At 33.4% G+C, this 27,845-nt stretch overlaps 1 protein-coding gene across 1 annotated transcript in view; it reads left to right on the plus strand.

Moving 5' to 3' along the window:
* The window catches only part of LOC149777536 (uncharacterized), an 85,182-nt gene that overhangs the window by 27,093 nt on the left and 30,244 nt on the right, over positions 1–27,845 (plus strand). Inside the window, exons 6-9 of the mRNA XM_089941401.1 lie at positions 14,553–14,662; positions 15,585–15,725; positions 16,787–16,954; positions 20,398–20,545. Of these exons, the coding sequence (XP_089797527.1) occupies positions 14,553–14,662; positions 15,585–15,725; positions 16,787–16,954; positions 20,398–20,545 (567 nt within the window). The remainder of the gene's footprint in view (positions 1–14,552; positions 14,663–15,584; positions 15,726–16,786; positions 16,955–20,397; positions 20,546–27,845) is intronic.

A 27,845-nucleotide genomic window follows, 5' to 3' on the forward strand; every position in this document is an offset into this window, starting at 1 on the left:
TTCATTCGAGGAAGGAACAATATCATACTTCGTTATATCAGTTATGTAACAATAGATGCAATTTATGCGCACGTTTTTGGTATATGGTATTCTATCATTAATAACATATAAATAAACATATTGTTTATGATATAATTATTAGTGTTATCACGGTAATCTGACCAGAACTCGGTTCATATTGTTACATCAGTATACACAGTTCCGTGACAGAAGAGTAGATCATGGTAATAATGTACCTATTCATTTTTGGAATAGAAGATCTTACTATATATAGAAAATATCTTTGTTTTGATTGAGAGTGGATGTTCCATTGAGCTTACGTCAGAGAAATATATTATCAACCGCGATGATAACTTTAGCGTATCCTAGTTTCCTTTTCAAACATATTTTAAAGTTTTCCTAAAATGATAGATGATACAGATCTTCTTCAAATATGAGACTCAAAAATGTTCTGTGAAATAAATTGGAAAATGATTTCATTTCCTATCTTGGAATTAACTTTGTGCAAATGCGTTTGAGAAACATATTAAAAATTTGTCACGTACAAAATCAAGACATTACAAAATAGCTAATAAGTGGATATTTATGGTAATCCCATGGTCTTCTCTTCTATCATAGAATTGTGTATACTTATTCTCAATACATAATGCATTTTTGGTGTGATTTATCCATATGTGATGACACATTTTTACAAACTAGAATAGTCAATTTCGTACGTCTGAGGCCGTTTATAGTTATATATCATGCTTCTTTTGGATCTTTATGACTTGTAAGATCGACTTTTTTAAGAATATCAAACAACTGATATAAAGTGTTCATTGCCCAAGTCATTTACTATGTCATTACAAGTGACATGAAATACTTACGTCTTTAAACCTGGAATCGACAAAGAAGTGTTCTACTGTCAATTATCACATGCAGAGCTTGTACTCCCATCAAAATTCGCCCTACTAAAGGTATGAATAGTCCAGATGCGAGACCTGAACAATAGTACATCATCTATGCGATTTATTCTGTATGGGGATGCTACCTGCCAATGATCGGTTTGGTAATCGAAGACTTGTATTTTGTTCTTTATAGCTTGCCAACTGTGGTGCAAATGCCGATTTTCATAATATTTAAAGTCATTGTATAGTGTCTATTACCAATATATTTCGTAATATACCCAACGTGAGAGACCATACTCAATCTAATTCTTTTAAAATTTACTCGCGAGACCTACGATTTAAAACATTAGCGACAAGTTCAATGGGAAATAACATAATTCTCTTCAGAACCCACCTGACATCACTAGCCATTGAGACATTCCTCAAATGCCAACAGGTACAAAACAATTGAATTTAAACTTGTTAACACCAATTTATTGCTCAATAAAAATTGAATCTACACCCAAGGACAAAAATGTGGCAACGTTATATCTTGTTTATAGATAATAACGACAATTTACAGTCAAGAACAAAATTTATTCAGAATATCGATACAGTAATCCACCAAGGTTACACAAAATATAGATATACAAAACACCCTAATGAGAAGCCACAAGGAAATGTGAAAATGCAAAAACTTATTAGGAAGCTGTATTTTGAACGATGTGGTTGCGAAATTAACACGTGCCTATTTATTGCCGAGAAATTATCCAGGCAATAAAAGAAGGAACCTCAATCGGTCGCAGTTTGATGGTCATTTATGAAACGGCATTGGTTTTGGTGACAAGGTTAAGCTATTTTGTAGACTATCACACACATTAACCTAGGTCCTTCCAAAATTGATACTTTAATTGGTATATTTCTGTAAAAACAATCTATGGAAGAAAACTTTGAACTGAATGCATAGTTTTATACAATGATTACAGTTCTTAAAAAAGCGTGATAATGTAGGGAATTTTAATATTTTCACGAATCACGAATCATTCCTATCATACAATTAACAATAAAATAAATTTGTTTACCTACCGACGACATCTAGACGCACGGTGTTGTGCACTTTCACAACATTAAGGTCTCATTAAAAATGTTTTATTACATTCCAATTTTGTACTTCCTCACCAAACGATTCTTCTCTGAACATTGCGTATCAATCGAAAATGTTGGGAGCGAAGACAATTTTAACTTATGATCAAATCACTTGGTCCACGGGAGATAACTGCATCTTGGCAAAGATTTTTGTGGACATATTGAGTTAAGCTTGCAGAAATAAAATCACGGTCAGATATGTCGCTGAAAGCAATATCGTTTTTAAATCCCATAAAACCCTCTAGAAACATGAAATTACCTATATACCACCTAAGGGAACTCTCTTTCTGTCTGTCTGTCTCTATCTCTCTCTGTCTATTTCTTTCTGTGTCTCTTTCTCTCTCTCTGTTCTCTCTTTCTCTCTCTCTCTCTCTCTCTCTCTCTCTCTCTCTATATATATATATATATATATATATATATATATATATATATATATATATATATATATATATATATATATATATATACATATATATTCATATATAAATACAATGTAATTTAGCTTTCGAGACATATAATATTTTCTACAAGATATACCCACATTGAAAACCAGCGCAAGACAAATGCCAGAACAGACAAACCAGATCAGATTCGAAATCGAAGCTGCTATTTTGTTTCAATTACGTACACGAAAAAGGAATAACATTTATATACGAAACAATCGACAAGACACTGTCGACAGTTCAAACTGTAATAGATAACCTAGATTAATGGATAGCATTCCCATCATGTTGCACCATTTGTGATGCACATACTATAAGCGTTTTGTACATTTCATCTTGGATGTGTTTTTGTAATAAAATACTTTGTCTCCGCAATACTGAAAATAAAAATAGTGATCCATTACTTCACGAGAAAGAATTGTTATTATAACACGTGATATCCCTTTATATTAAAGCTTCGCATAGGCCTTCATTAAAGCGTGGGAAGCAAGCATTCTGAAGAAGTCAACTATATCCTTCCTGGTGAAACAGGTGAAGCTGACTCTGAACCAAAATACGTTTTGATTGAGTAGGAAGAACTGTATGGAAATAAATAAGACGATCATGGACAAAATACGTCACATTCTTATGCATAATGTTTATGACGAATTCGAGTATGAGCCTTTTTAACACGGGGACGTGTCGTTGAAATGGCAACAAAGTAAGGAAGCCTTTTAAAAAGTCCTGACTAAAGCCAACCATTCCATTAGGCATACAGTTTGAACTATCCAACTGTTATGACTCTATGGTGACAAACTAATTAACAGAAACAATAAAAACCCAACAGGTTTTGTAAAACGTAAGAAATAATTTAATTATTAAAGCAACAAAAATTTATCTTTAGCGGCAACTTAAAATATTATAACTTAAATCAAAACAAATCTTAAGAAAGTTTTGCAAAAGACTAAAATAAGGGCATGGTGCGAATGAATTAAGATCCTCGAATTTACTGGTGGGCCATAACTCACGATATATCGCAGTGGAATTGTACAGAATTTATTTGAATACATTCACAATAGTCGGAGAATATTTCTCAACGCAGCAAGAAAAGTCCTAGATATTATATTCAAAACATCCCTACATTAAGAACTGAGAATACATAATTAAGTTAGCTTATGATAAACACTGAAATCATTTAACAGGAAATGTTCATTGACAACTTTAGATACAAATTCACACATTGTTGAATAAGCACTGTAAACCTACACAAATATCCATATTACTTTAAGTCATGCAACCTCTATTATGCACTCTAGAGACGGCCTTCCTACCCACCAAACACACTCAAACTTACCGAACACCAAAATTATAAGATAGACCCTTGTCAGAGCCAAGAAGAAGCCTCCCGTAAACCAAACACTCTCTCAGCCATTGATTGGTACACCCTAATCCCATGAGGACAACACTCATGACAAGCAATCCACTGTATGACGAACGTTCTCCAGCTGTAGAGGTATTTGACTTAAATATTTTTCCTATTTGTAGTAAAGGATATAATTATTTTACTATCGCATTTAACTTGTATGATAGGTAGTTCGAATATTGTTGTATAATGCAATGTAACATTCTGTTGTAAATTAATATAACGATTATATTCACAATACTGTATTATTTGTTAAGGAAGAGGATGTGTTACGTCAAGTACTGTAATAGTCTTGTCATCTGACTGATTGGTGATGGATTGATTGATGGGCGGCGAGTTTAAATAGTTGCCTAAAACAATTGCATGTTGGTTTTCATATATTGTAGTCAGATGCGATATAGTCACTAACTCATCAATGGTATATCGAGTCAAGATATCGTAGATGACTTCATACAATTATTAGAGGTTACAGCGTAATGGGTCTGACAAAAACTAGCCTCCACATATATCTTCCGCGGCCACTCATTGCTGCAACCGCGATAGTATCTCACGGGATCATGCCTAAGTGCGCGATCACTGTCACATTACTAAAAACAGAGGAGCCAAACTCAGAGCGTGCAATCTACAGTTCCAAATTTCCTGTTATGCTTCTCAAACTTCGTGAGTTTGATGGTCAACTGATCATGTTATGAGTTGTATCATCATTAAGGGAGCCAATAAATATAATCACAAACAATCTGCAAAAACTACACGACATCAAGGCTGAATGAAGTGCAATTTATTGTCTCGGTGCAGTTCCTCCATTGCCGGATGGGCAAACTCGTGAGTAATAATACAACACAAATTGTACGATTAGCCATTATGTTTACTTTTGAACAAGGCGTGTATCATAATACTTTAGTAGATGCAACAGGTTTACTACCTGTCCCATCTACTCAAGTATTTACTCAGTTACTACCTACTGAGGAATTCCATTCATGGTCGTCTCGCAAAGGTATTTCCGCCAGCGACTAAGAACATGCAATCAATGTCTTGTCCGCTTTTGGCTGTTACGCCATGGCTACTAACATCATCTGTATTTGACAAAATATGTGTCTCTTCTCTCGGATGAATTTGAGATATTTGATAATAAATTCTTGCGTGTATAAAGTTACATTTCTCTTTCGTCTGCGACGCATTGGTGGATAAATCATGGTTGAGCGACAAATTATCACAGCATTTAGTTATTGAAGAAGTCATTTGTGGCAGGATTTCATTAGCGAGCATCCAATACGCGCGCACCAAGAAATCATATGGAGACGGACATAATCACACTGCCCCAAACAGTTACACAATCTATGTTGACCTGGCAATGAGTATTGGAGCAACGATACAGCCAATTTCGTTTGGCTGGTTTCAATAGACAAATCTCACGGATGCGGATATTAACAATTACATCAGAAACAGAGATACTGGATTCTTCTTTGTAGCTGACTTGGTGTGTCTAGAAGAGCGTCACAGCAGTCGGTGAATGATCAGATGTCGCCGTATAAGTTGCAGGATTATAAATAATCCCGGACGAAACTTTACAGATTACACCAAAACTGGTTCCAAACCTAAGAAATAAAAGTACGCATATTACACTAGAAAGAGTATCCACTAATTTGTATGCAGATATGCTAAGTCCGGTGAGTGTTACAGTTTCGTGACAATACACGAATGCCAAATGGACAATTAAATGAATCCAAACCATCTTAACGCGTCAACTTAGGTGTTTGAAACGGATATTTTCAAACTTATAAATAATGCCGTAATCGACAAGACTGCGTAATATACGCGTAAATGGATAAGAATAATCCTTCCCCGGGTCAGCGACCAAGATGAGGCTCCAATGTGTAAAAAATATATGAGCGTGCCTTCTTTTAATGATCTTAACGACAAGACAAACGTTTGAGTATAACATTTAAGAGGGATATTATACACTTCATCGCCGTGTTTGGAAATTAATTTGTTGTAAGAAAATGGGCAACTGCAAAATAGTAGCGTAAATGCACTGTTTAATATATAGTTGTAAACGCTAACACATGTATATGTAATAGATATATAGTAAGCAAATCGGAGTTCTAAGTCTACTGACGACAAATGTATGTTCCATTACACTTATCTTGACTCACATTGGACTGGTCCTAGTTTCAATTACTGGTTAATTTTTCGATGGCTAATTCATGCATAACTTGATTGAAAATAAAGCCAATCATTAACCTGACAAATGGTTCTTTAAATGCAGGAATATGATGCAGATGAACTTTAAGTGTCTTCTGATTGGGTTTTCCAAACATTTCCGTTTAATTGGAACTATTCGGGCTGTAAAACGCCATAGATAAAGTTTAAGTTGCAGTGATAGTGTCCGGTATTTTCAATGCATTACAAATGTACAATATATAATATTGATGAATAACAAAAACACAGTTTTTATGAATGTAAATCGCAGAAGATAACAAATCTTTAATTCTATCATATTGTATTAGAGTTGTTAGGTATGGATAGGTGTGGTTTTTATGTGTTCTTACAAGACCGGTGCAAGATATTGTCAGAATGAAAGTGCAAGAAAACACAGTGTCCTGTATTATTAACTTGGTTGATGAGAATGTAAAATTAAATGTGCATACACCAGCCTACTCTTTAAGACATCGATAGAGTTGAAAGGAAAATAGAGGCAGAGTGACACGACAGAATTCCCTAGGTAAGGCTTGAAAATATTACAAAGTCTATGTATATGGGTACATAATTATGAGGCAACCCCGATAAACATAAATACAGCAAATAGAGCGTGCATCATTTATGGCAGCCTTAAAAATGTGGGTGGGGCAAACAACAAACATTTTCAGTATCAACGAAAATAAAATATCAATATAGATCAATATTAAACCGATGAATTATGTAGTGCCGGTGCATTAGAGCACACTCATACGCCAAGGTAGTTAGGCTATATCCATCATGTATGAAAGACTGGGAAGAAACTTCAGAACGGATCCGTGTACTTCCTGAATGCGCTGTTTTTCTTCCTGAGCTGTTAGAGTATCCTCATATGCTCCTGGCGGTCGGAAAGTAATGTAGACACACATTAGTCCGGGTTCAGTGTATGCCATTCCAGGATAAATGGATATATATAAACTGATTATGACGTCAGATTACACACTCTCAGCAAGTGATCAAATAACATTATACTCCTTCAAGAACAGCAACCGCTGGCAATGGCCCATGTTACACCTTATAACATTAGCGAGCTGACACTAACTCTGACAAATTAACTCCACATCACCGAAATAAAACCAGATTGTCATCTTATCAGACAAAAAGCAATGCCGCCTTAGCCCTTATCAACAGTATACCAGTCCTCTCAACCAACTAGATCGATAACTGCATGAGCTCCAAGAAATACATATAAGCATGCCCTCTACATGGCTTTGAGCAGGTGATACGTTAATATATTGAAGTCAATTGCATCAAATGATAATCTTCTAAGAATAATTCCAGGATAACAGTACCTGATTAAAACACCTAGAACGATATTGCACATGACATGCTGACTTCAAGGACATGCATTCATTGGATCAAATGGTAACAAAACACAAACCACAATGAAAATGGATCACAATTTAAACAAAATTAGGAGTACGAAAATCAAATTTTCTTTCAATCAAACGCATTTGATAATGGATAAAGAGCCCATATATTGTCAATAATTGCCTATTGGAAATATTATCTCATCAAATTCTGATTCGAAAAGAAGTTTCAAAAATGTACATCCATGTCCAAATCATACCTATCTCTCCATAAACTACAAATACAATAGTTTTTACTGCTGAAAGCATACCTCGTATCCATTATAGAAAAACTGATGTTTCGCTATAGCGAAAATAATTTGAATCAGATTTGACCCCAGTGGACCATTTAACCGACAGTATAAGACACACGAAGCTTGTTTACATATTTAACGAAGGCATACATTTTTGTTTTTATAGGCCCTTACAAAATTATCTCCAACAGTATAGAAAAATGATAAGGGCATTGATGACATAGAGCATTATACGAGAGAAGGGCATGTAACAATTGTTGGTGACTTTATACTAGCAGAGATCTGAAATAAACAGTCCCAAGAGTAATCACTGTTGAGACCTTTTAGCCCGACAGTGTAGCCAACCTATCAATATTTCACAAAAAGTTGATGAAAGTTCGACTCGTGGTTATTGTAGTCGTGGGAATGTTATTATGTTAGTTAAGGCATTCATCTGGACTTATCTGAATTTGTGGATTATTTCGCATTTGGAAGCCACAAATATTTAATTTCTATTCCATTTTGCCATGTTTTGCCATTTCTAGTATTATTATTACTGCTGTGCGAGTAGGCAAATATATTTCATATTGCAAAGTACACATCATATTGAGCACATCACATTTCATTGTAATTTACGTATGACGAACGTGCCTTTTTAGAACTGCGTGGAATTGGAACATTTTGCTTCTAAGACTCTTCTTCAGGCACACACTTGGTCCATTAAAAGTAATAGCAACACTTATTCCCAGGATCGATATACAGCTGCCATGTGATAAACCTTTGTTTCAAAGCAGTATATATATATATATATATATATATATATATATATATATATATATATATATATATATATATATATATATATATATATATATATATATATCTGGTGTATATTAGTAATTCTCAATAATTAATCCTTCCTATATATTTTGATTTCTTCCATATGAATCGGGTGTAACTGTATAGATAGATGAATTACTTACCAGGTTTTTATGTGCGTCTGATACACACAAGTGCACCAAACACTGACTCAGTCGCATTATTTATTGAGGCACTGAGATGACGAATGGTCTAAAGCGTTAACCAGTACGAATTACTGTCATATTACCTCTCTCTGCACGGGTTCGAATATCGGGCTCGGCCAGTGTGGGTACGTAAATATAACTTCTCGCGAGTTGGTTGTTCTTTTGAGGGGTTTTCGGGGTTCTTCCTCCACCGTTGATACTAACCGCCGTATATAGCTTATCTTTTGTTGTACAATGGCGTTAAACCCTGCAACAACAAAACAAAGCATCATTCATTGGTGATGTGTGCTTAGTCGTGATTGAATATGGGCTGCTGTTATTACTATGCACTCGTGCGTATCAGACAAACTCGCATGGTGACCTAGTAATTAAGTTTCGTATATATACACATTCAAAATTGATCCTTATTAAAGTAATCAAGGTATACATGATTAATTATAGAGAATTACAAATATGCATCAAACAGAATGGAAAGTGTTATGCTTGAATTCTAAAAGAGAATGATTGGTAATACTAGGCAGAATTAATATTTCATACAAATAAAATTATCATACAGATTTGAAACTTTTTATTTCATACTCTGTTGAGATTCCTACTCACGTCCATGGATAAAAGGCACCCGTTGTCTTGCCGCACGCACCATCCAATATTTCATCACGATTAAGCAGACATGTTTTGATAAAATGTAGCTGATGACGTAATTTTTTTAATGTCTCGCTTTGCTGTAAATAATGAAAATGCTTCCAGCTTGTCGAAATCCCGTATGTATACACATTATGCATAACAATGACTATAAAGCATACAATTTCCTATCACATAATTATACCCATTCAAAATACCTTTATTATTCAGAACTGTCAATCAATGTAAGCATTTGGTGCAACTTGTTCGTTGCTGACGGCAAAATGATTAAAATCCGGTTAGGTATTATCTTCTCCCACTTCAAATCTTCTTTTCCCTATAGATGAACATTAATTAAATAATTACAAATTTCTCTGTCGAATTTAATTACATTTTTGTTTTCCTTTATTTTGTTATTTCAAGGTTTGAATCAAGAAAAAGAAAATCTAATATATTGAAATCAATGTATATTTTAAACGGAAACATATTTATACTTTTGTATATTGACATTTACGTAATTTTAGAAACAAAACCGTATTAAACTTTCCTAAACCTGTAATAAGCGCGTTACATTCAGTTTTCATGATTTTCAGAAGCGGCAGAAAACTGTATCGCTGTTATGACCAAGCATCTTTAACAAAAACATAGATGTAAAGGAGAATAATTTGTTTCTTCGAATTAAGATTATTTGCTGTTATTTTGTTGCCATCATGTTATACACACACAGATTCCTCATTCAGTTGTGCCCCGAACATCATATTTTGTTTCAGTTTAGATACTTTGACATAACCATGACCTATTCGTATGTTGATAGTTTAACCCATCCAGTACCTTTATCAGACACATAATTTGCCCAGGGCCCTGACATTTTCTATCTATACGTAGATGGAAGTCCCTGATAATGACTTTATTTAGTTTAGACGCAGGTGATGTTTTTCGGCATTTGCCTTCTGTACCTCACAGGTAAGTAGATTAATCTGACGATAATATTTTATATCGAGGACGTAGGCAATTTGTACCACAACGGTGTCCTTCCAATTTAAAACTCAGGTCATTTAGTCTTGCGATTAGCATTCGAAGTTTGAATGTGGATGAATTAAACGATTATAAATACTTTTACTTATACTACAACACAATGATTCTTTGCAGAAATTCAAATATTTTCTACTCGCAATATGTATATACATATTTAAAACCTCAAGATTTCAAAGAAACGAGTGGGGCAAGGAGACTTTTAAGGTCCACTGTTGTGCAGTGTATGAAGAAGATGTATTTAAGTAATAAAGGACTACTAATGAACTTACAATCGCTCTTGGTAAATAATACATTAACCAAGATTTAACTCCTTTGCTTGCTTTGAGAACACTTTTAAATGTCGTAATTAATTAAAGATACACTTGCCTTTTACATGAAAGTTGTACACAAGAGACATACCGATGGATTATTTGTTAGAAGCATTTGGAACGTTTTCTCATGCCGAACGCTTCTGCTAAACAAGAAATATGACACTTGATTTGACTGACTAGATGGAATTTTAATGTGGACATGACAATGACAACACTATATATATATATATATATATATATATATATATATATATATATATATATATATATATATATACACAGTCACGACTTCAATGTCGTGAACTAAGGAAACGTAACAGAAATGAGCAAAAACAGACAAATGTTGTAAGCTTCAACAAATAATTTATATAGCTAGAATACAAAGTGAAAATTTAAAAAATGAATTAACAGACAGTATCGTGATTCAAACTCACAATAGTCTGACATAAGTCTTAATTATTGAGTTGCGATTGAGTTCCAGTGGTGTTTTGAATGAATTCCAACATTAAAAGCAGCTGATATCTCAGTAAACGCGAATGTTCTAATGCTCCAAGAGTCTTTCTATATCACAATGATATCGTCTAAAATGTTTCTAAATGAATATAAAATAATCCCAAGATACTGATTTAGTCTGAGAATATTATTCATTTTGTAAATCAAGTGATTATTATAAATGCACAAACGTTTTCTTATACTATAATGGAAAACACTAAACAAAATATTCCGCTTTGGATCTTAAGATAGTAAGTGAGTAATAACAATATATTCCCCTTAATAAGAAAATCTGAAACACGATTTGAGAACCGGGATGAGGATCAAAAATTAATTTCCAGATCAATCTGAATTCGTTGCTAGAAAGTTTTGAGGGCATAATAAAGGCTGTTTACAGTACCCAGACTTAGTAAACATATTCACCCTGCATGATATTAGACATGTAGGCAAACTTTCAACCATCTATTATGGATAAAAGCCAATCCGTCCGACAATACAAACTAGTTCAATATATACCAAATATAATCAGAGTAGGAACAAAATGTAACAAGGAAAACAAATTATATATATATATATATATATATATATATATATATATATATATATATATATATATATATATATATATATATATATATATATACTTCGTTGGTAAGAGTTTGTACGCCGAACGCATGACAGACTTTGAGGGGTGTAAATGTCCATTGAGAGTTTAGCGGAAGCGATCATTGTTTGATTGAAAAGTATTTATACCGCAAGAAAGGAAACCAAACAATAAATGGCCATGTTCGACCTTTAAAGCTTTATGCTAAGAAAACCTTGAGCAAAACTGTCGGTCAACAAGGCTCGCAAAAAGTGTCTGCTTTCTATACCAATTTGACCAAATCCCCCACAATCCAAAATAAATGTCATGAGCCTAATACCAGCCTTCAAAATTGGTATAAGCGGTCTAAAACAACATTATCAAAGTGATAAACACGAGCATAACAATAGCAAGGACGAAAAGCAAATGTACAAATGACAAATATGAAAGGAAATGAATATGCTTCAGTTGGCATTCTAAACAGAATGTGGCTTCCGATACATCATGGCATATCATCATCTTACTAAGTTTTTGGCACTAGCCAAGAGGTGGCACCTCTCCACCGTCACTTCATCCGTTGCATATGCAAGTGGGTTGTCCTCCAATGAACCGGGATACAAAACGAGACTAGCAGAGAGGTAAGAGGGACGAGGAGGGTTGCACATCGATGAGACCATATTGCTATAGGTCTTCAAAATGAGACTTACCGTTTCAGCGCTGTATTTTGGGTACATTTCCTTTCTTCATGCATCCTTCCTAATTTTGTCTTCCTTTTCCTCCTTTTTTTCTTCTTTTGATCTTTAAGATTTAAGTTGCTACTGTAGTGATAGGCTGATCGAACTGAAGAAACGTTTCAAAAATTCCTTGGTATATCCAAACATATAATTGTAAACTCCAACATTATATATTTTATTATTCAGAAATACTATATACACCATTAAACAGTATGCAGCCTTTACACGTAGAGAGTTTATTTTCTTTTGATTGTTATTCTCTACGTTTGCTTAAATTATAGTCAGTGTACAATTCAAAATTCCTAATAGGGTATTATTAAGTACATTGAAATAGAGCTTAGGTCCAACATTCAGTCAAATTAGTTCCACAATCATAGTCTCTCTGTTGTTTTGAAAGTGAGAACTCTCATCACAATTTGAAACACATACAAACATTTGTATAAGCACTATGAATGTCGTATGAATTTTCAGATAATGACGTTAAACGTTGACACAAAGAAGCGTTACGTTCCAATTTCTGATTTTTAAAGGAATTGGTATAAAATGACATTAAACGTTGACACAAAGAGAGGTACTGTTTCAAGTTCAGATTTTCTTTGAATTATTCAAACCAGATAAGTTCGTAGAAAGGTTTCATTAGGTGCTTCTTTAACATGAATAGTTAAACTAGAAAGATAATGGCAATTACTGTTCCATATATAAATCAACAACAATAATTGCAACAAATCAACTCCAACAGCAACAGCTGCACAAAATAAATTAGAAAACGAAAACAATACGTCGTAAAAAGGGGCACAGTATATAAACAAATTATATATTCGTAGCTTGTTTTCTAGTATGCCGATTATATTATTTCCCTTTCTGTTTTATTTTTCATCCTTCTCTGGTATTTTAATCGCTAGCCTTTCTAATGTCCCAATTCTCATTTACTGATAGATCAATAAGATTAATGCGGAAGTAAAATATTTTAACAAATTATTAAAAACAGGCCTTCCTACCTGCATGCCACTTGCATGTCCGATATAGATGAATTATCTCATCCGCACATCACGCACAGCCTACTAATTACTTGCCGAGTTGAAAAGGGCAAAATAAATAATGAAAGGATAAGCGGCAATGTTGTGTTGGTCAGCTGTAGCATGTTTTCAGTATATTTGCATTTGTTTTCCTCATCGCTGGATAATGATGACGTATATGCATCGACTATTTCATTTCGCATTAAAAGTTTGAGGCTAATTGACAAAATAGCATGCCCTTAAGTGAAGCAGGTGTCTTTCCAGCGAAAAAGACTTACGCAATATTTAATTGGTATTGACCGAGTATAGTGGTATTTATATTCGAGCGCGCAGAGCATTTTTCTAAAAAGGGTATCGGTAAAGTCCAACGCAGACTTTCATACTGTTTCTCGTCATTGAATTGACTAATATAGATATTCAGCACTTGTGCTTTCTACATAGAATAAAATGGGTAAGTATAAAATGTATATATATATAAAATTATTAAAACGTGGACGCTTCAGAAAGCTTTCAAAGGCTTAGACTGCCTAATTATAACATGTTAGCATGTTATATAATCATGTCAAAATATGAATATGCAAAATAGTTTCTTCGTGTCATTGGTTGCTATGCATTAAGTAGGAAACTCTCCACCGGACGTATGGGGTAATATTCTAATTAGGCTGGTAATGGTTGTCTTGATTTTATTAGCTTGTATTAATGGGGAAATATATTGCATGAGTTTTATTGTATTAACTTATGTTAATAGTAATTATTTTTTAAAAGAAGAATACGTTTATCGGTATTGCGCTGATGAGACATGGTGACTGTTTAAAATTATCCTTTAATTGTTATGATATTGCACACATTATGCAGATAAATGTTTTGGCTATATTTGATATATCAGTGTTATTTCACTGCAGCCAATTTTCATCGCCAGCATAGCATATATATCGTAACAATATCCAGCATATTGCAGGAATATTAATAACATAGAATCAGTTTCAAAGTATGTGTGTGTAGAGTTAACGATTCAAGAAATATTTTTAACAGACCTTTCCTTTTTTTCTTCAATGCTCTAGCTGAGTTGAGTACCATCGACAGGAGGCTGGTCGTTATCATGTTGATGAATGTAATATCTCCATTATGTGGTGCAGAAATTGGGAGAATAAGTCAGAAGAAAGACGAGGAAGTAAGTGAACACATTGTATAGTTTATTTCTGAAAACGGTTATTTAATAATCTATTGTTTAGTTGTCAGTAATCGTGTAGTGAAGTACACTTAATTATATACAACTAGATAACTTATTGAAATTGTTAGCTTACAAAATAGCAAAGCTCCATGACAACAATTAAAAATAAACATTAAAAATGTGATAGTCGTATCATACGTAAAGTTTATTTCACAAATTAGTAATATATATATATATATATATATATATATATATATATATATATATATATATATATATATATATATATATATATATATATATATATATATATATATATATATGTTGATTACTAGCATGAGTGTCAGGAAGGAATACTACACTTACATCGAATAGATCAATATATATTATTAAATGAGGAAAAGCAACAGTCCAAAGGTAGAGAAATGTTTCAAAAGATTTATAGCATTAAAACTAGGTCGCTAATACGTACGACATTTGGTCTGACCCAGCACTTGGTCAATATTAGATACATAATTCCTTTGATATAAGAGGTGTTTCTGTCTGAGTCCCCAATGAAAGGATGTTTGTAGATATACCACTCAGAGTCGCTGCTAAAACAGGATCTCTATCATTCATTCTCTCGTTCTCTAACATTGTCCAACTATATATATATATATATATATATATATATATATATATATATATATATATATATATATATATATATATATATATATATATATATATATATATGTTTGACGTGTCTGCCAACTTCTACCTCAGATTGTTTGTCCCCTGACAACGATATATTTAGATAACTATGCTCAGTATCCTTTAAACTAGTCAAGCATTATCTTTATCTTTTGTAGTCGCTTTTTAGGAGAATACTATTATTCCTTTCCTTAATTGTCACAATACGATAATTTGATTGCTTTTAAAGATCCAGTCTCTAGTACAACCGCCACTTGAAGTTAATTTGGAAGATGATGACGCACTTCAGATCAACGAAGAAGACTTCGGGGTCGTGATGAACAAGGGGATTCGAATTCCAACGAATAAAGAACGATTAGATAAAATGGAAGTAAGGAAACCAGATCATACACACACATACAAATACACACAAACAAACACAGACACAGACACACATAAATTGCAACTCTATATTTGACCGGAAGCAAACTTAGTTTTTTTTATTCCTGGCTTTGATTTGTGTTGGAGTTTTGGTAGCAAAGAATATTATAGCTTATTTTTTCTTTTGGTAATGATGAAAAGATACTGCTAGATTGACTAACGCAAAAGAAGAGGCGTAAAACGAACATGGTCAGGCCTTACTCAAAACTAAAACAGCAACGGCACGTGCATAGGACTCCATGTCAGAGATACAGCCATAATTATATTATACTGCATTGAAAAATAAAGACAACAATACAGTCATAACAACATACTTACCAATGTTGCCCTTAGTATATATTATGTGTACTAGTAGATTTTAGAATATGAAGAAAATTATGAAATCGAAAAGCATATAAAGAAATATATTGGTCCGGACATATTATCTGAAAAGGTCTGCTTCCACGTAAATAGGTGGCTGTCAATGAAACACAATATGAGGCACAAGAAATGCTAGAATTATATTGACACTCTTCGGATAAAACTAAGTGAAATGAATATTTTCTGTCATCATACAATTAAATAATATACTATTACTTTTCTTTCTAGCAATAATAAATCATATTAATCCCTTTGATATAAATTTATTCAAAAATCAGTTTTGGCCACACGCATAAAAATCGAATATGTTCTTGGAAGTTATGTTTATTTGCCATATTGTTTTGTATTTCAATAGAAAATATGATTTCGAAAATGATTTGGATCATGGTATATATGGTAAATTGTAATTCTTGTATTTTGTGTTTACAATATCCTCTCTCGTGAGGAATACTGAAGAATAGCTTTATAAATTTATCAATCAATCTATCAGGTGATAAAAAAGACGATGAATAGAAAGGAAAAGCAAACACTTTTGTTCGCAAAAAAATAAATAGCCATATTAGAAAAATAAATTACCATTAGATTTTAACATATATATTAATCAGTTTGAGTGTTGAATACAAAGACCACTTATTTATATATTTTATTTAGCACCGGTTAGAAGCGCTATATGGAGAGATTGGGAATAAGGGCAATATGGAATCTAAAATGATTGAGATACAGAACGAATACAACGAATTGGAAAAGGCAGTTAAACAGCAAACTAGCAAAGTGAATGGTGAAAAGTTTCACGTGTCTGAGAAACTGAGGAAATTCCTGGTAAGTAGTCGCGTAGCATTATTTACTGAATTAATTTGGTGTGACGGACAATTTCAGGTTATCAGATGTGTTCTTAGAAAAATTGTATCGTCGTTATTAATAATTTCGATTCCACAGAAGTCGTTCATATTTAATTCCCGTATAATTTCAGATCGTGGGTATCATTCCATTGGCGGATCCAAATATTCGTCAACTCGGAGTTTGGATGTGCGATATAGGTTGCTTGTTTTGCTTAAAAGAGTTAAAACTGCAAAGAGGTTCTGTACGAATTCGATTTAGCTTCTCGAACGCTATATCAGATCTATCGTATAATTTATTATAAAGCACAGAAGCACCTTGCTAAACCTTGAGTCTATTAAAACCTAAAATGAGTTCTTATTAGTTAAAAAAAAACTGTCTGAAGATATCCACATGAGACAAATAAGCCATTCATTCTACAGAGCAGGGGCAGGTAATACTTGGCCAACTTTGATCTGAAAAATACGAATAATGACAAGTAATGGTAAACGGTGCATTGGAAACGTATGATAATAGTGAGTATGCGACTTACAGGTATAGAAAATTAAACATATGATTCAAAAGAAAGATCCTTTTCGACGTTCATACCACTGACATTATGTGATTATTCAAATTCCAAAACGTGCATTATAGGATGTAAAGGGGAATGTATTTATTCTTTTTTTTTCTTCAGTTGTTACAATATATAAAGTAGATATCAGAGTCGGCGTTTGACGCTATCTCTGAATTACTTATTAACATAAGATAAATCTTATTCTAGATAATATTAGTTATATAGGATGGATTCCGTTGGTGCATATCCGATCATTCATACAACGTCAAAGGCAATTCAATCTGTTTAGATTACCTATCAGCGTGGGGCCCCGAGTGGCCGAGTAGTCTAAAGCGCTCACCGTTACGGATTACTGCCATCTCACCTCTGTCTGCGTGAGGTCGAGTCTCAGGCTCGGATAACGATGGTACGTGAGAAACCCTGCCAGTAGCTTATTGTGCGTCAGTGGTTCTTCCCGGGGTTTTCCACGGTTCTTCCTTCACCAATTATACTGTCCGCCATGTATAGCCTATCTTGTGCTTAAAAATGGCGTTAAACTCTACAACAACAACAACAACAACAACAATCTATCAGCGTTGCAAATTAGGATGCAATAACGTATCTCCATCTAGGCATCTTTACGAAGATTTAAATTTTGACATGAATTAAAGAATATGAAGCTTTCCCAAAATAGTTAAAATGCTCAACTGTACCGAGCTGGTAGCTATGTGTTTTTGCATCAGCTGGTTTTCGTGTTTGAACAACTCTGTTTCTTTAAAGATTTCCACCAATGCATTCATTTCTCTCAAACGTTAAGCTACTGCAAAAAGTTAAAAGTTCATGATATAGGTTGGCGAGATTGTGAAAGCCTGCGGTTAGCTATGTCCAGAGTAGCAGTGATAATGGGAACCCCGAGTAGCCGAGTGGTCCAATTGCTCTCCAGTCCGGATTATTGCCATCGCACATCTGTTTCACCTCTGTCTGCGTCGGTTCAAGTGGGTTCGGACAAAGTTGGTATGTGAGAAAGCTTATCGTGGGTCGATGGTTCTTTCCGGGGTTTTCCCGGATTCTTGTTCCACCATTTATACTTGCTGCCACGTATAGCCTACCTTGTGCTGAAAAATGGTGTTAAACCTTGCAATAACAACAGCCATAATGAGGACAGTCATTATTATTAAAACGTTTTCCTAGTCGAAAGATAACTTATTTTAGTAGTATTAAAGCATTACTACAGTACATGTCATATGTTTGTATGTAACTATCCACAACTGCAAGCAAATTACTTTTCTTTGACACAACTTCGAAAGTATAAACGGACTATAGTATACAACCTTAGACTAGAAATGTACTGGGTATGATATTGCAAGTTTGTATTCAGATTCGATGGGTGTTTATGCTGTTTACGCAAGTTCAAGCACACAGACACATGTGTTATTGCTCAGACTTGCAGTCGAATGTATTTGAATGAACGTATGTGTAATGATGGAAACACTATCAAAGCGCTGAAAACAATATATATATATATATATATATATATATATATATATATATATATATATATATATATATATATATATATATATATATATATATATATATTGATAAAGTCAATCGTCACTAGGGTAGAATGTGGCAGAAAATGAATAAAAATTAATTAATAGAACAGGAACTTCCTAGAAGCGCTAACTAGAAAACTTGACCTTTACATGAAAACTCAACTTAGATGTTCGCATTTATTGAGATATGTTGCATTAAAGAGTTATGTCTTTGAGCATTTTTCAGATCCATCCATCTGTGATTTAACTGGGTGGGTACCATGTCTGGGTAGTATGCAGCCTGTCTGGCAATGGAAAGTTTTGTCTTTACTTTATTAATGTTGAGGTTCTTGATATCGTCTATTTGCTTGATAAAATCAGTCGTTTCTCCAGTACACTGTGTGGATTAATCTTAAATAACAGGGCATAAAAGACGGTTTTTTACCCACACAATCTTAAATTCAAAACATAATAAAGTAATTAATGTTGATAATAGCATAGAGAAGTGTTTGAGGTAGTTTGCGAAGATATAACTTCGCCTTACATATTTATATTCGTATAATACGCTTTGTGTTTAGTCTAGAACACATAATCTGGTCCTTTCAATCTTGAAACCTTCGGTAAGTTACAATCGATGGGCGCAGAAAAGTCAACAGTAATTTTGTGTCAATGAATAATTTGCGCAGTTTGAAGCCTCGGGACTGCTTGAATCAAGAAGGAAATTTGATCGTTGGCAGTTGAATTGTCGTACCTCAGCATACTGCTTCGGTCTTTTTTTAGGCTCTATTTTAATGACCTTTTGATTTCTACTAGTCTTTTGCAGATAGTCTGTTTTGACAAATATTGAACAAACTATGTGTCTGGGAGCACAACTGGCGAGTGCGAAATAATAATGGGAGTCTGTTTGATTGAAATCCATGTAAATTACTATTTCTCTATCTTGCAATCTAAAGTCATGAGTTGTTTTAGCTTGTCTGAAGACTTAAACATGAGGTTCTAAAATCTATTTATTTCCTTGCGGCTAAACATGAAGTAAAGTGTTTAAATGATCCAGACATCTGGATGATTGAAACTTTAAGTAAAAATTATATATTATATATTGCCCGTTTCAATTCAGAGCTGTATTGGAAAATATACGAGATTATGCTTCGGAATCCATGGAAGTAATTGATTGTTTTTAAATTGTACATGTCACCAAAGCCAGGCTGGTATCACTCATGTATATGTATATGAAACTGGAAGACGTTACTATAGCTTAATCGTTTGATTTTTTAATATTTTAAAATCCTTGCCTGAGAAAGTGTACGTCTGCGAGAATATGCTCATGAATAACATATCTCTGTTACTAATGATTGCAGATAGAAAATGGATCCCCACTTGCCAACCTTACCGACAATGCCGAAAGGATGCAGGATACCGAAAACAGAAGGAAACGGACAATATATATACAAGAAGGACATCTGTGGACAAAAGGAATAATCCCCTACAAATTTGCAGAAGATTTACGTAAGTAAATTATATAATATGCAAGATAGACAGACAGATATATATACATTTTATATATGCACGGACATTCGCTACTTGATTCACATATAGACTGACAGACACATGCAGAAATGAGGTCAATAAGGTAGTAATGATATTAAAATTGCTAATTATAGGTCGTACAAAGAAATAAGAAGCATGTATGTATATATATATATATATATATATATATATATATATATATATATATATATATATATATATATATATATATATATATATATATACATACATGCTTCTTATTTCTTATATATATATGTGTGTGTGTGTGTGTGTGTGTGTGTACATTCTGATTTTGCTATTTGTATGGCTGCATAATTAAGAATCCACATTATCCTAGTCTAAAAATATCTATATATTCTATTGAAAAGAAGCAATGTCTGCTGAAAATTAAAGGATATGGTACGAACTTGATTGAAATGAAAAAACTCTATAACAAATTAAGCACTTAAATTAACTAAATAATTGCCTTGAAAAATACAAATTACAGTTAGAAATTGGAAAAGTGTTTTGCACACACAGTGGCATATATACATTTTAGCAGTATCTCTTATAATTACAAGCTATATTGAATTTTGTTATTTTGGGCTGCCCCTGTGCATGTTCTTATAATATTCTTGCGTTCCCGTGTATACCCATTTATTAATAGATAGTTGAGCCAATGTTCAAGAACGGGTATTCAAATCGCTACTGCGAATAGCAAGTATAGAATAGAACTGTACAAATGTTTTAACACGTTGACATTATTTGATGAACATAATCGGATTTTAATGAATTAATCTCGCTTTGAAATCCATTCAATATAGGCAAGGAGACTTTTAGAGAGCGTAGGACAAAAATGATTAGTAATGATAGGATAATGAACTCGTTTGATATGGTGTATGAAAACGTCTCGGGGCAACGGCCAAGTTTTACCTATATGCCATATCACACTTGATTTTCTACGTAATATGTTTGTTGTTAAGTTCGACATTTTAGATATTACGGATCTAATGTTACAACCTAAGTAACAAACATGTGTGAGGATTTTACAGTATTACGAAGTGAATCCAAAATGATCATGATAAAGTCCAAATGCAAGTGTAGTTCTAAGATCAACACAAAACACGTCGGCAGACTTACAACAAAAGCAAGAGAGATGAGGTGGACTCCAAGATAGGAATGAATGTGTTTTGTTCTCTTCATATACACGTCTTTCATTACGACTATATTTGTTTCAACATATCTCCTTGACAGATCTTGTTTTACTACTCAGTTTATTTCGAAATTTCCTATTCATGTCTCCTATCCCAACCAATGGGAAATTATTTAATTTTCTAAAACCCCATCAGCAAATGTGCAATTCACCCACAATCTTCATCAAGTCTTGTCACTAAGATTATAAGTAGGAGTTGTCTGCACAAGCTTACGTATATATTTATAGATCCTGTGTAAGTTTAGGCTCTTAATAGTCCTAAAACAGACCCTTGTTAAAATCAAACTAAAGACGATCGGTAAAATTTACAGCCATGAATAACAGTTACCAAACATACATCAATTCATGTACCAGAAGTTTCAATATATATATATATATATATATATATATATATATATATATATATATATATATATATATATATATATATATATATATATATATACAATCAACAAAACTTAAACCTAATTCTTGTTTAACTTGCGCTCATTTCGCTTTAAATCACAATTATTATCTTAATTAACTCCCGTTTACTTTATTTGAAAACACATGTGATTTAAGAATTTCAGAAACAATGTAAACGAAGAACACTCTCGATTGTGGGAAATAAAGAGTGTGCATTTTAACAATTTTGCAATAAGAAATAAAATGAATAGGAATTATATAATTTAGTCAATAATTACATCAGAGTAAAATAGCTAGAATTTCTAGTTGATTTGGCATGCTTTTCAAATTGCGAAATATGACCCTCATTTGAAACTAAAAGTGCGTTCAGTCCAAATTGTTGGAAATAATATGATTGTTTGTACATAATATTATCTTCGAATTATTTGATACCTCCACTCGATATATCGTGAACATAAACCTTTTCTGCTAGCGAAATTATTCAGTGGAATTCCTTTCATTACAAATATATCTTTGCTGCTTTAATGTTTTTATACATGCTGCTTACTTCATACAAGATCTCCGAAACAGCATAATTCATATTTTAACCTGATGTACTCATTGATTAGGTTATATAACGCCTCATATTTGCTGATATACATTCTAAACGATTATGAGATATCGTGAGCGTTTATTTCTTCATTATGAGTAACAGTTTTGAGGTGCTATCAAATGTTGCTTATTTCGTTTATCCCAGCTGTAGTCATCGCAATGTAGAATTACCAGACTGATAAACTTCTGTGCATGGACTTTTCCAAAATGCTTATTTTCTTTCTACGTATCCTCTGTGATGGCATTCATGTCCTTTAATTGTGCATGATAAAATGTTCCCCCAGAATTAAGTTTAGGAAATCTTCTTCATTATCACTAATATATTTTCTAATTTCATTTGTTCTTCCTAAGGAGTTTTTCATGCATAACAAGCCTCTTCTTTCAACGATCTTGGAAAACACATTTTATTTTTGTCCTTTTTTGTCTTTCTCTTTTTTTCGCAAATAATTGTTGGTTGAGTTGTAGGTGATGTCCGGATATTGTATAATTGCGATCGACCAGTTTTGGATTGCTACGGATGTGTAACAACTCTTGATAAACTAAGGAGGATGTCGGTTTTGTTTAGGCCATATTATATAATATTAAGGAGCATTACGTTGAATAACATTCATACCATGACTAGGCAGATTATTGACCTGTAGTGTCTTGCTACATAGCCTATACCACATATTGACACCCATGCTAGCGCACTGATTCTCACACAATTCATTAGCCAGTATCGAAGGACCTTGTAAAGGTCTAAACTATTTCTCTCTGGTAAATGTTGTAAATGCTTTTTCAGAGATGCGTTTGCTATTACGATGTTGTTACGGCATCATAATCTCATGAGCAGCTTTCTAATAGTCTAAAGCCAATCGGTACACTATTATTCTTGGTTGAGGTTTCCCATGTGTTGCTCCAGAATTGTGTTGCCTTCCATTGCTAATGGCATTGAAGTATCTATACTATTTCCACATAGCTTTCGGTATAGATTACAAACATTGGTGTCCGTTAGCTTGTTTGCTTGTAATATCTTATCCTGTTTTATAAGACTTGAATTGTGTCACTATTGACCTGCTATTGTACTTTAATTCGTGAATCAGATCCTCTGGCGACTCGGGACGAAACGTTTTTCTGTTTAAAACACCTCAACATAAATTAGGCTTTACTTTAAGTATTAATCTTTTTATTTGAGTGGTAAGTTAGTCAGTATTTGTCTGGTTTAATCGCTTTTAAACTATCTTTGTGGTACACCTTATTTAATATGTCAAGTATATGAATCGACATTCCCATTGCATAGCTGCTCGCACTTGTTGCTTAGATTGTATTCAAACCTATTTATTGCTGAGAGGAATACTTTTTTTGTCAGTTTAGACACAAATATTTAATAATTTATAAAGTCCAAATCCTTTGAGAATTCCTAAAGTTGTATTCATACCATAAGTTATTCGTCATGATCCTTTTCACACTATTCATAAAGATTGGTAAGGTAGAAATGTGAGAATGTAAAGCATGGAAACATGGTTGACTCTCATGTTAAAAAGTTCTAATCTGACAGATATGTATAGCGTTGCTTGGCGATATACTTTTCATATGTTGCAGACACTTTTGGAATGTGTGAAGCTAGGTCATGAATTTCCTGTATCATTGTTTGCATAACATTTACAAATAGAGTATACTTTTCCTAACATTATGAACCCTTGCAAATTGTTTGTATAAATACTCACACTTTGGGGATCAGTACCTTCCAAATATGTTGTTTTGGATGCTTTCAGGGTATGAGCATGTTTCTTTATTTATTTTTCAGTAGTTTCCCACATAAGTAAAGATCACTATTTGAGGCACTTTATGATCAGCATTTTCTTATAAAGTCTGCAGTGGTAACACATTATGACTTGTATAAGATCCATTAGTTTTATTTGTTACATCGATCAATCACACACATGACCATGTGTAACAATGCTCTTCATTAATTCAAGACTATATATATGATGATAATTTGTCCACCTTGTCTCTGGTCTCATTTACTTTACGTGTCAACCACTTACGTTTGCTTAAAGGTTTGACCCATTTCGCTACTGTTGAAATACACAGTGCTCCTCAGTAACATTCTCGGAAAGAGACGTTTACTGGAATTGTGATGACAATACAAAGAAGGAAACCTCGTAATATATTACTGTGATTCTACAAACGATTGTTGGCACAGCATGTCAATTGCCGTCACTGGCATATTAGTATATTAGAGACTACAGGGACTAAAAGTACATCGACACCTTTAGAGATAGAATTTATTTGGACTGTCAGTAAAGTTTAATCAGAGCTTTATTCATTAGGAAATGTGTTATTAATTCGGGGATTTATCGTGATTCAACTCGCTGTACCGTGATCTATTTTTTCATTTTCACTTTGTATTTAATGGACAAAATTACTTCTTGAATTTTAGGAAACTTCCTGCTTTTCGTTATTTTGTATCACTTGTTTAAGACCATAGAATAGGAAAGATGGATTTCGCGTGCTTTCAAGTAACGTATCTGATATAGCATAAGTATTTTCTCTGTAATCCCTATAAGATTGACGTCGGAAGTATATAAATGGTACTTATCCTCATATTTATGATAGATTTATGGACAATAAACACTAATTAGACAATAATTCACGCTTAAGTGTAGCCGTTATTATTCTATTATAACCCACTGCATCTAAGCCGCGGAATGTCCCGAGGAGCGCTGTCAGTTCTTTATTAACATACAAAACATTGAGATTGTCTGTAACCCATAAGGTAGATCGATCTGTTATATAAATATGTGTGCATGGACACAGTTCCAAAACTGAAACTTGTTCACTGGAATAAAGGTATGAATCAATATCTGGTCGACACAAAATCTGTACTATCACGGCGGTATACGTTTGTTAATTGGGTGGGTGGGGGCTTTTCTGTGCCTGAAGTCGAAAAACCATGTCGAAATATCTCTATTACACAAAAATTCAATAAATATAATATAAATCCAATAAAATAAACAACTTCTGCACATTTTAATGCCAGCTAGAGATTAGGCTTGATGAGGTACATGCAAACAGTGAAGGCGCTCTTCCTGTCCTAGGTAGTTGGAAACGAAGAGAGAAAGCAATCGATACTTAGAAAAGAGGCTAGATAAGCTGATAACTGTAATCTTAACTGGAGGATTTACGCACATATCTAACAATTATCAGGCACAACGAGATTTACCATTTTTCATTTATGTATTCCTTATTGATTGATTGAATCTGAGTCAATGTTCTTTTAATGCCTTGCAAGGAGTTTTATGTATTTCCCGACCCTATCACAGAACAATGTAGGAACTATATTCATCATTTTTATGAAAACAAGATACGGTTCCTCTGAACTGCACAATTCATTATGCTTTATAAATCACAAAGTACATGCATTTGAATGTCAGGACGTATTTAATGTACATTCTTTATCATCGTCATCATTCTTTTCTCTTGTTTTGTTTCTTCTTCATATTATAATAACAATAAAAATAATAATAATACTCTGCACCGATAAAGCCTTGTGAATACAATGAACGAATTGTATGCAATAATATGAAATTAATTTTTTTTACTTATGATACTATATATTTCATTTTTTCATAATGATATAAATATCAGTGATTTAAATCTCTTATAGCAAATAACAAGTACAATCCCGATAGACATGTATTTCATCAACATATTCATATTTTCCTTAAACACATCTTCCCTGGTTTCAAATTTCATGAGCAAAACTGAGCCATTGGGCAGGGTCCTAAGGGTAAAAACGGATCCAGCGGCTGATGGTACCTGAACGTTTTTCAAATCCACTAAGTGTAGTTAAGATTATTTTGGCACGTCATTAGACATTATTAGGAAGCCAGGCACCATGAGAACGTTTGGTCGTCGTGCATAATTCAAAGTTATGACGCAGAGGCATCATAGAAATGGATGAAATTTCATTCAAAACTCCATGTGACTAATAGGTCGGTTTTCAAACATACCGGTATTTAACATAAATGACCTCAGCTCTGTGGGAGGGACCATAATTCTAAAATCATTTAGCACATGGAGAAAACTTGTTCATTCGTAACTCATGGCTTTGAGGCTTTGTCTCAACCGTGAAGTATCAGATGTGCCTTATTGATCATACACCAAGACTCACATACACTCGGTGAGGATTTTCGGTATAACATTATACGCATTTCATTTTGATGATCCGTCTATGATAGAATTTGTACAGAATTGAAAACGCGATCACTAAATATTACTCGCATCATGTGCATTCTCCGAAACAAAATGTAGAATAATTTGAAGATAACAGCCGATGTTGACACATATTTGCAATCCCTTCAAGTTTTCTTTTTTAAAATTCAAATGTATTAGTAATATTGTTGTTACTATTATTATTATTATTATTATTATTAAACCAACTGCAGCAGACTCCTGGAAAGCGGCGTCTATCCGGTATATGAAAGAATGGGAGGCGGTGACAGCCTATCGCTTTGTACCATATACACCAACAGTTCATGCTTTATACGGTCTTGGCCATAACACCACTCTAATATTCATCATGTAAGTTCTTATTATTGTACATATCTTTGTATAATTACACGTTACAAATCCATTTTCTTTCTATATTTTATCTTTTCATTAACAGTTTATATTTAGGTTTATATATATATATATATATATATATATATATATATATATATATATATATATATATATATATATATATATATATGTGTGTGTGTGTGTGTGTGTGTGTGTGTGTGTGTGTGCAAATATCTGAGCCACGCTGAGTTCTTTAGAAAGGTTTCAGTATTAAAATTAAACCACATTTCGACTAAAACGTTCAAGTGTTACATCATCACCGAAGATATCATTCAGTCCGCTGTGATACAGCATAATAAACTAGACAAAGACCAGCCGTCACTAGTATCAAATTAGCTTATAACAGTCTGTTCGCTTGGACCACAACAAGTACCGAATTTATGCGCGTATAAACCCACTTACCTGGACTAATCGAACTGAGATTATCAAAATGCTTACTTCACGCAACAAATTAATATATTA

The sequence above is a fragment of the Sinohyriopsis cumingii genome, chromosome 18, assembly GCF_028554795.1.
Source record: "Sinohyriopsis cumingii isolate HCF-2022 chromosome 18, ASM2855479v2, whole genome shotgun sequence".
In the NCBI taxonomy this organism is placed as follows: Eukaryota; Metazoa; Mollusca; class Bivalvia; order Unionida; family Unionidae; genus Sinohyriopsis; species Sinohyriopsis cumingii.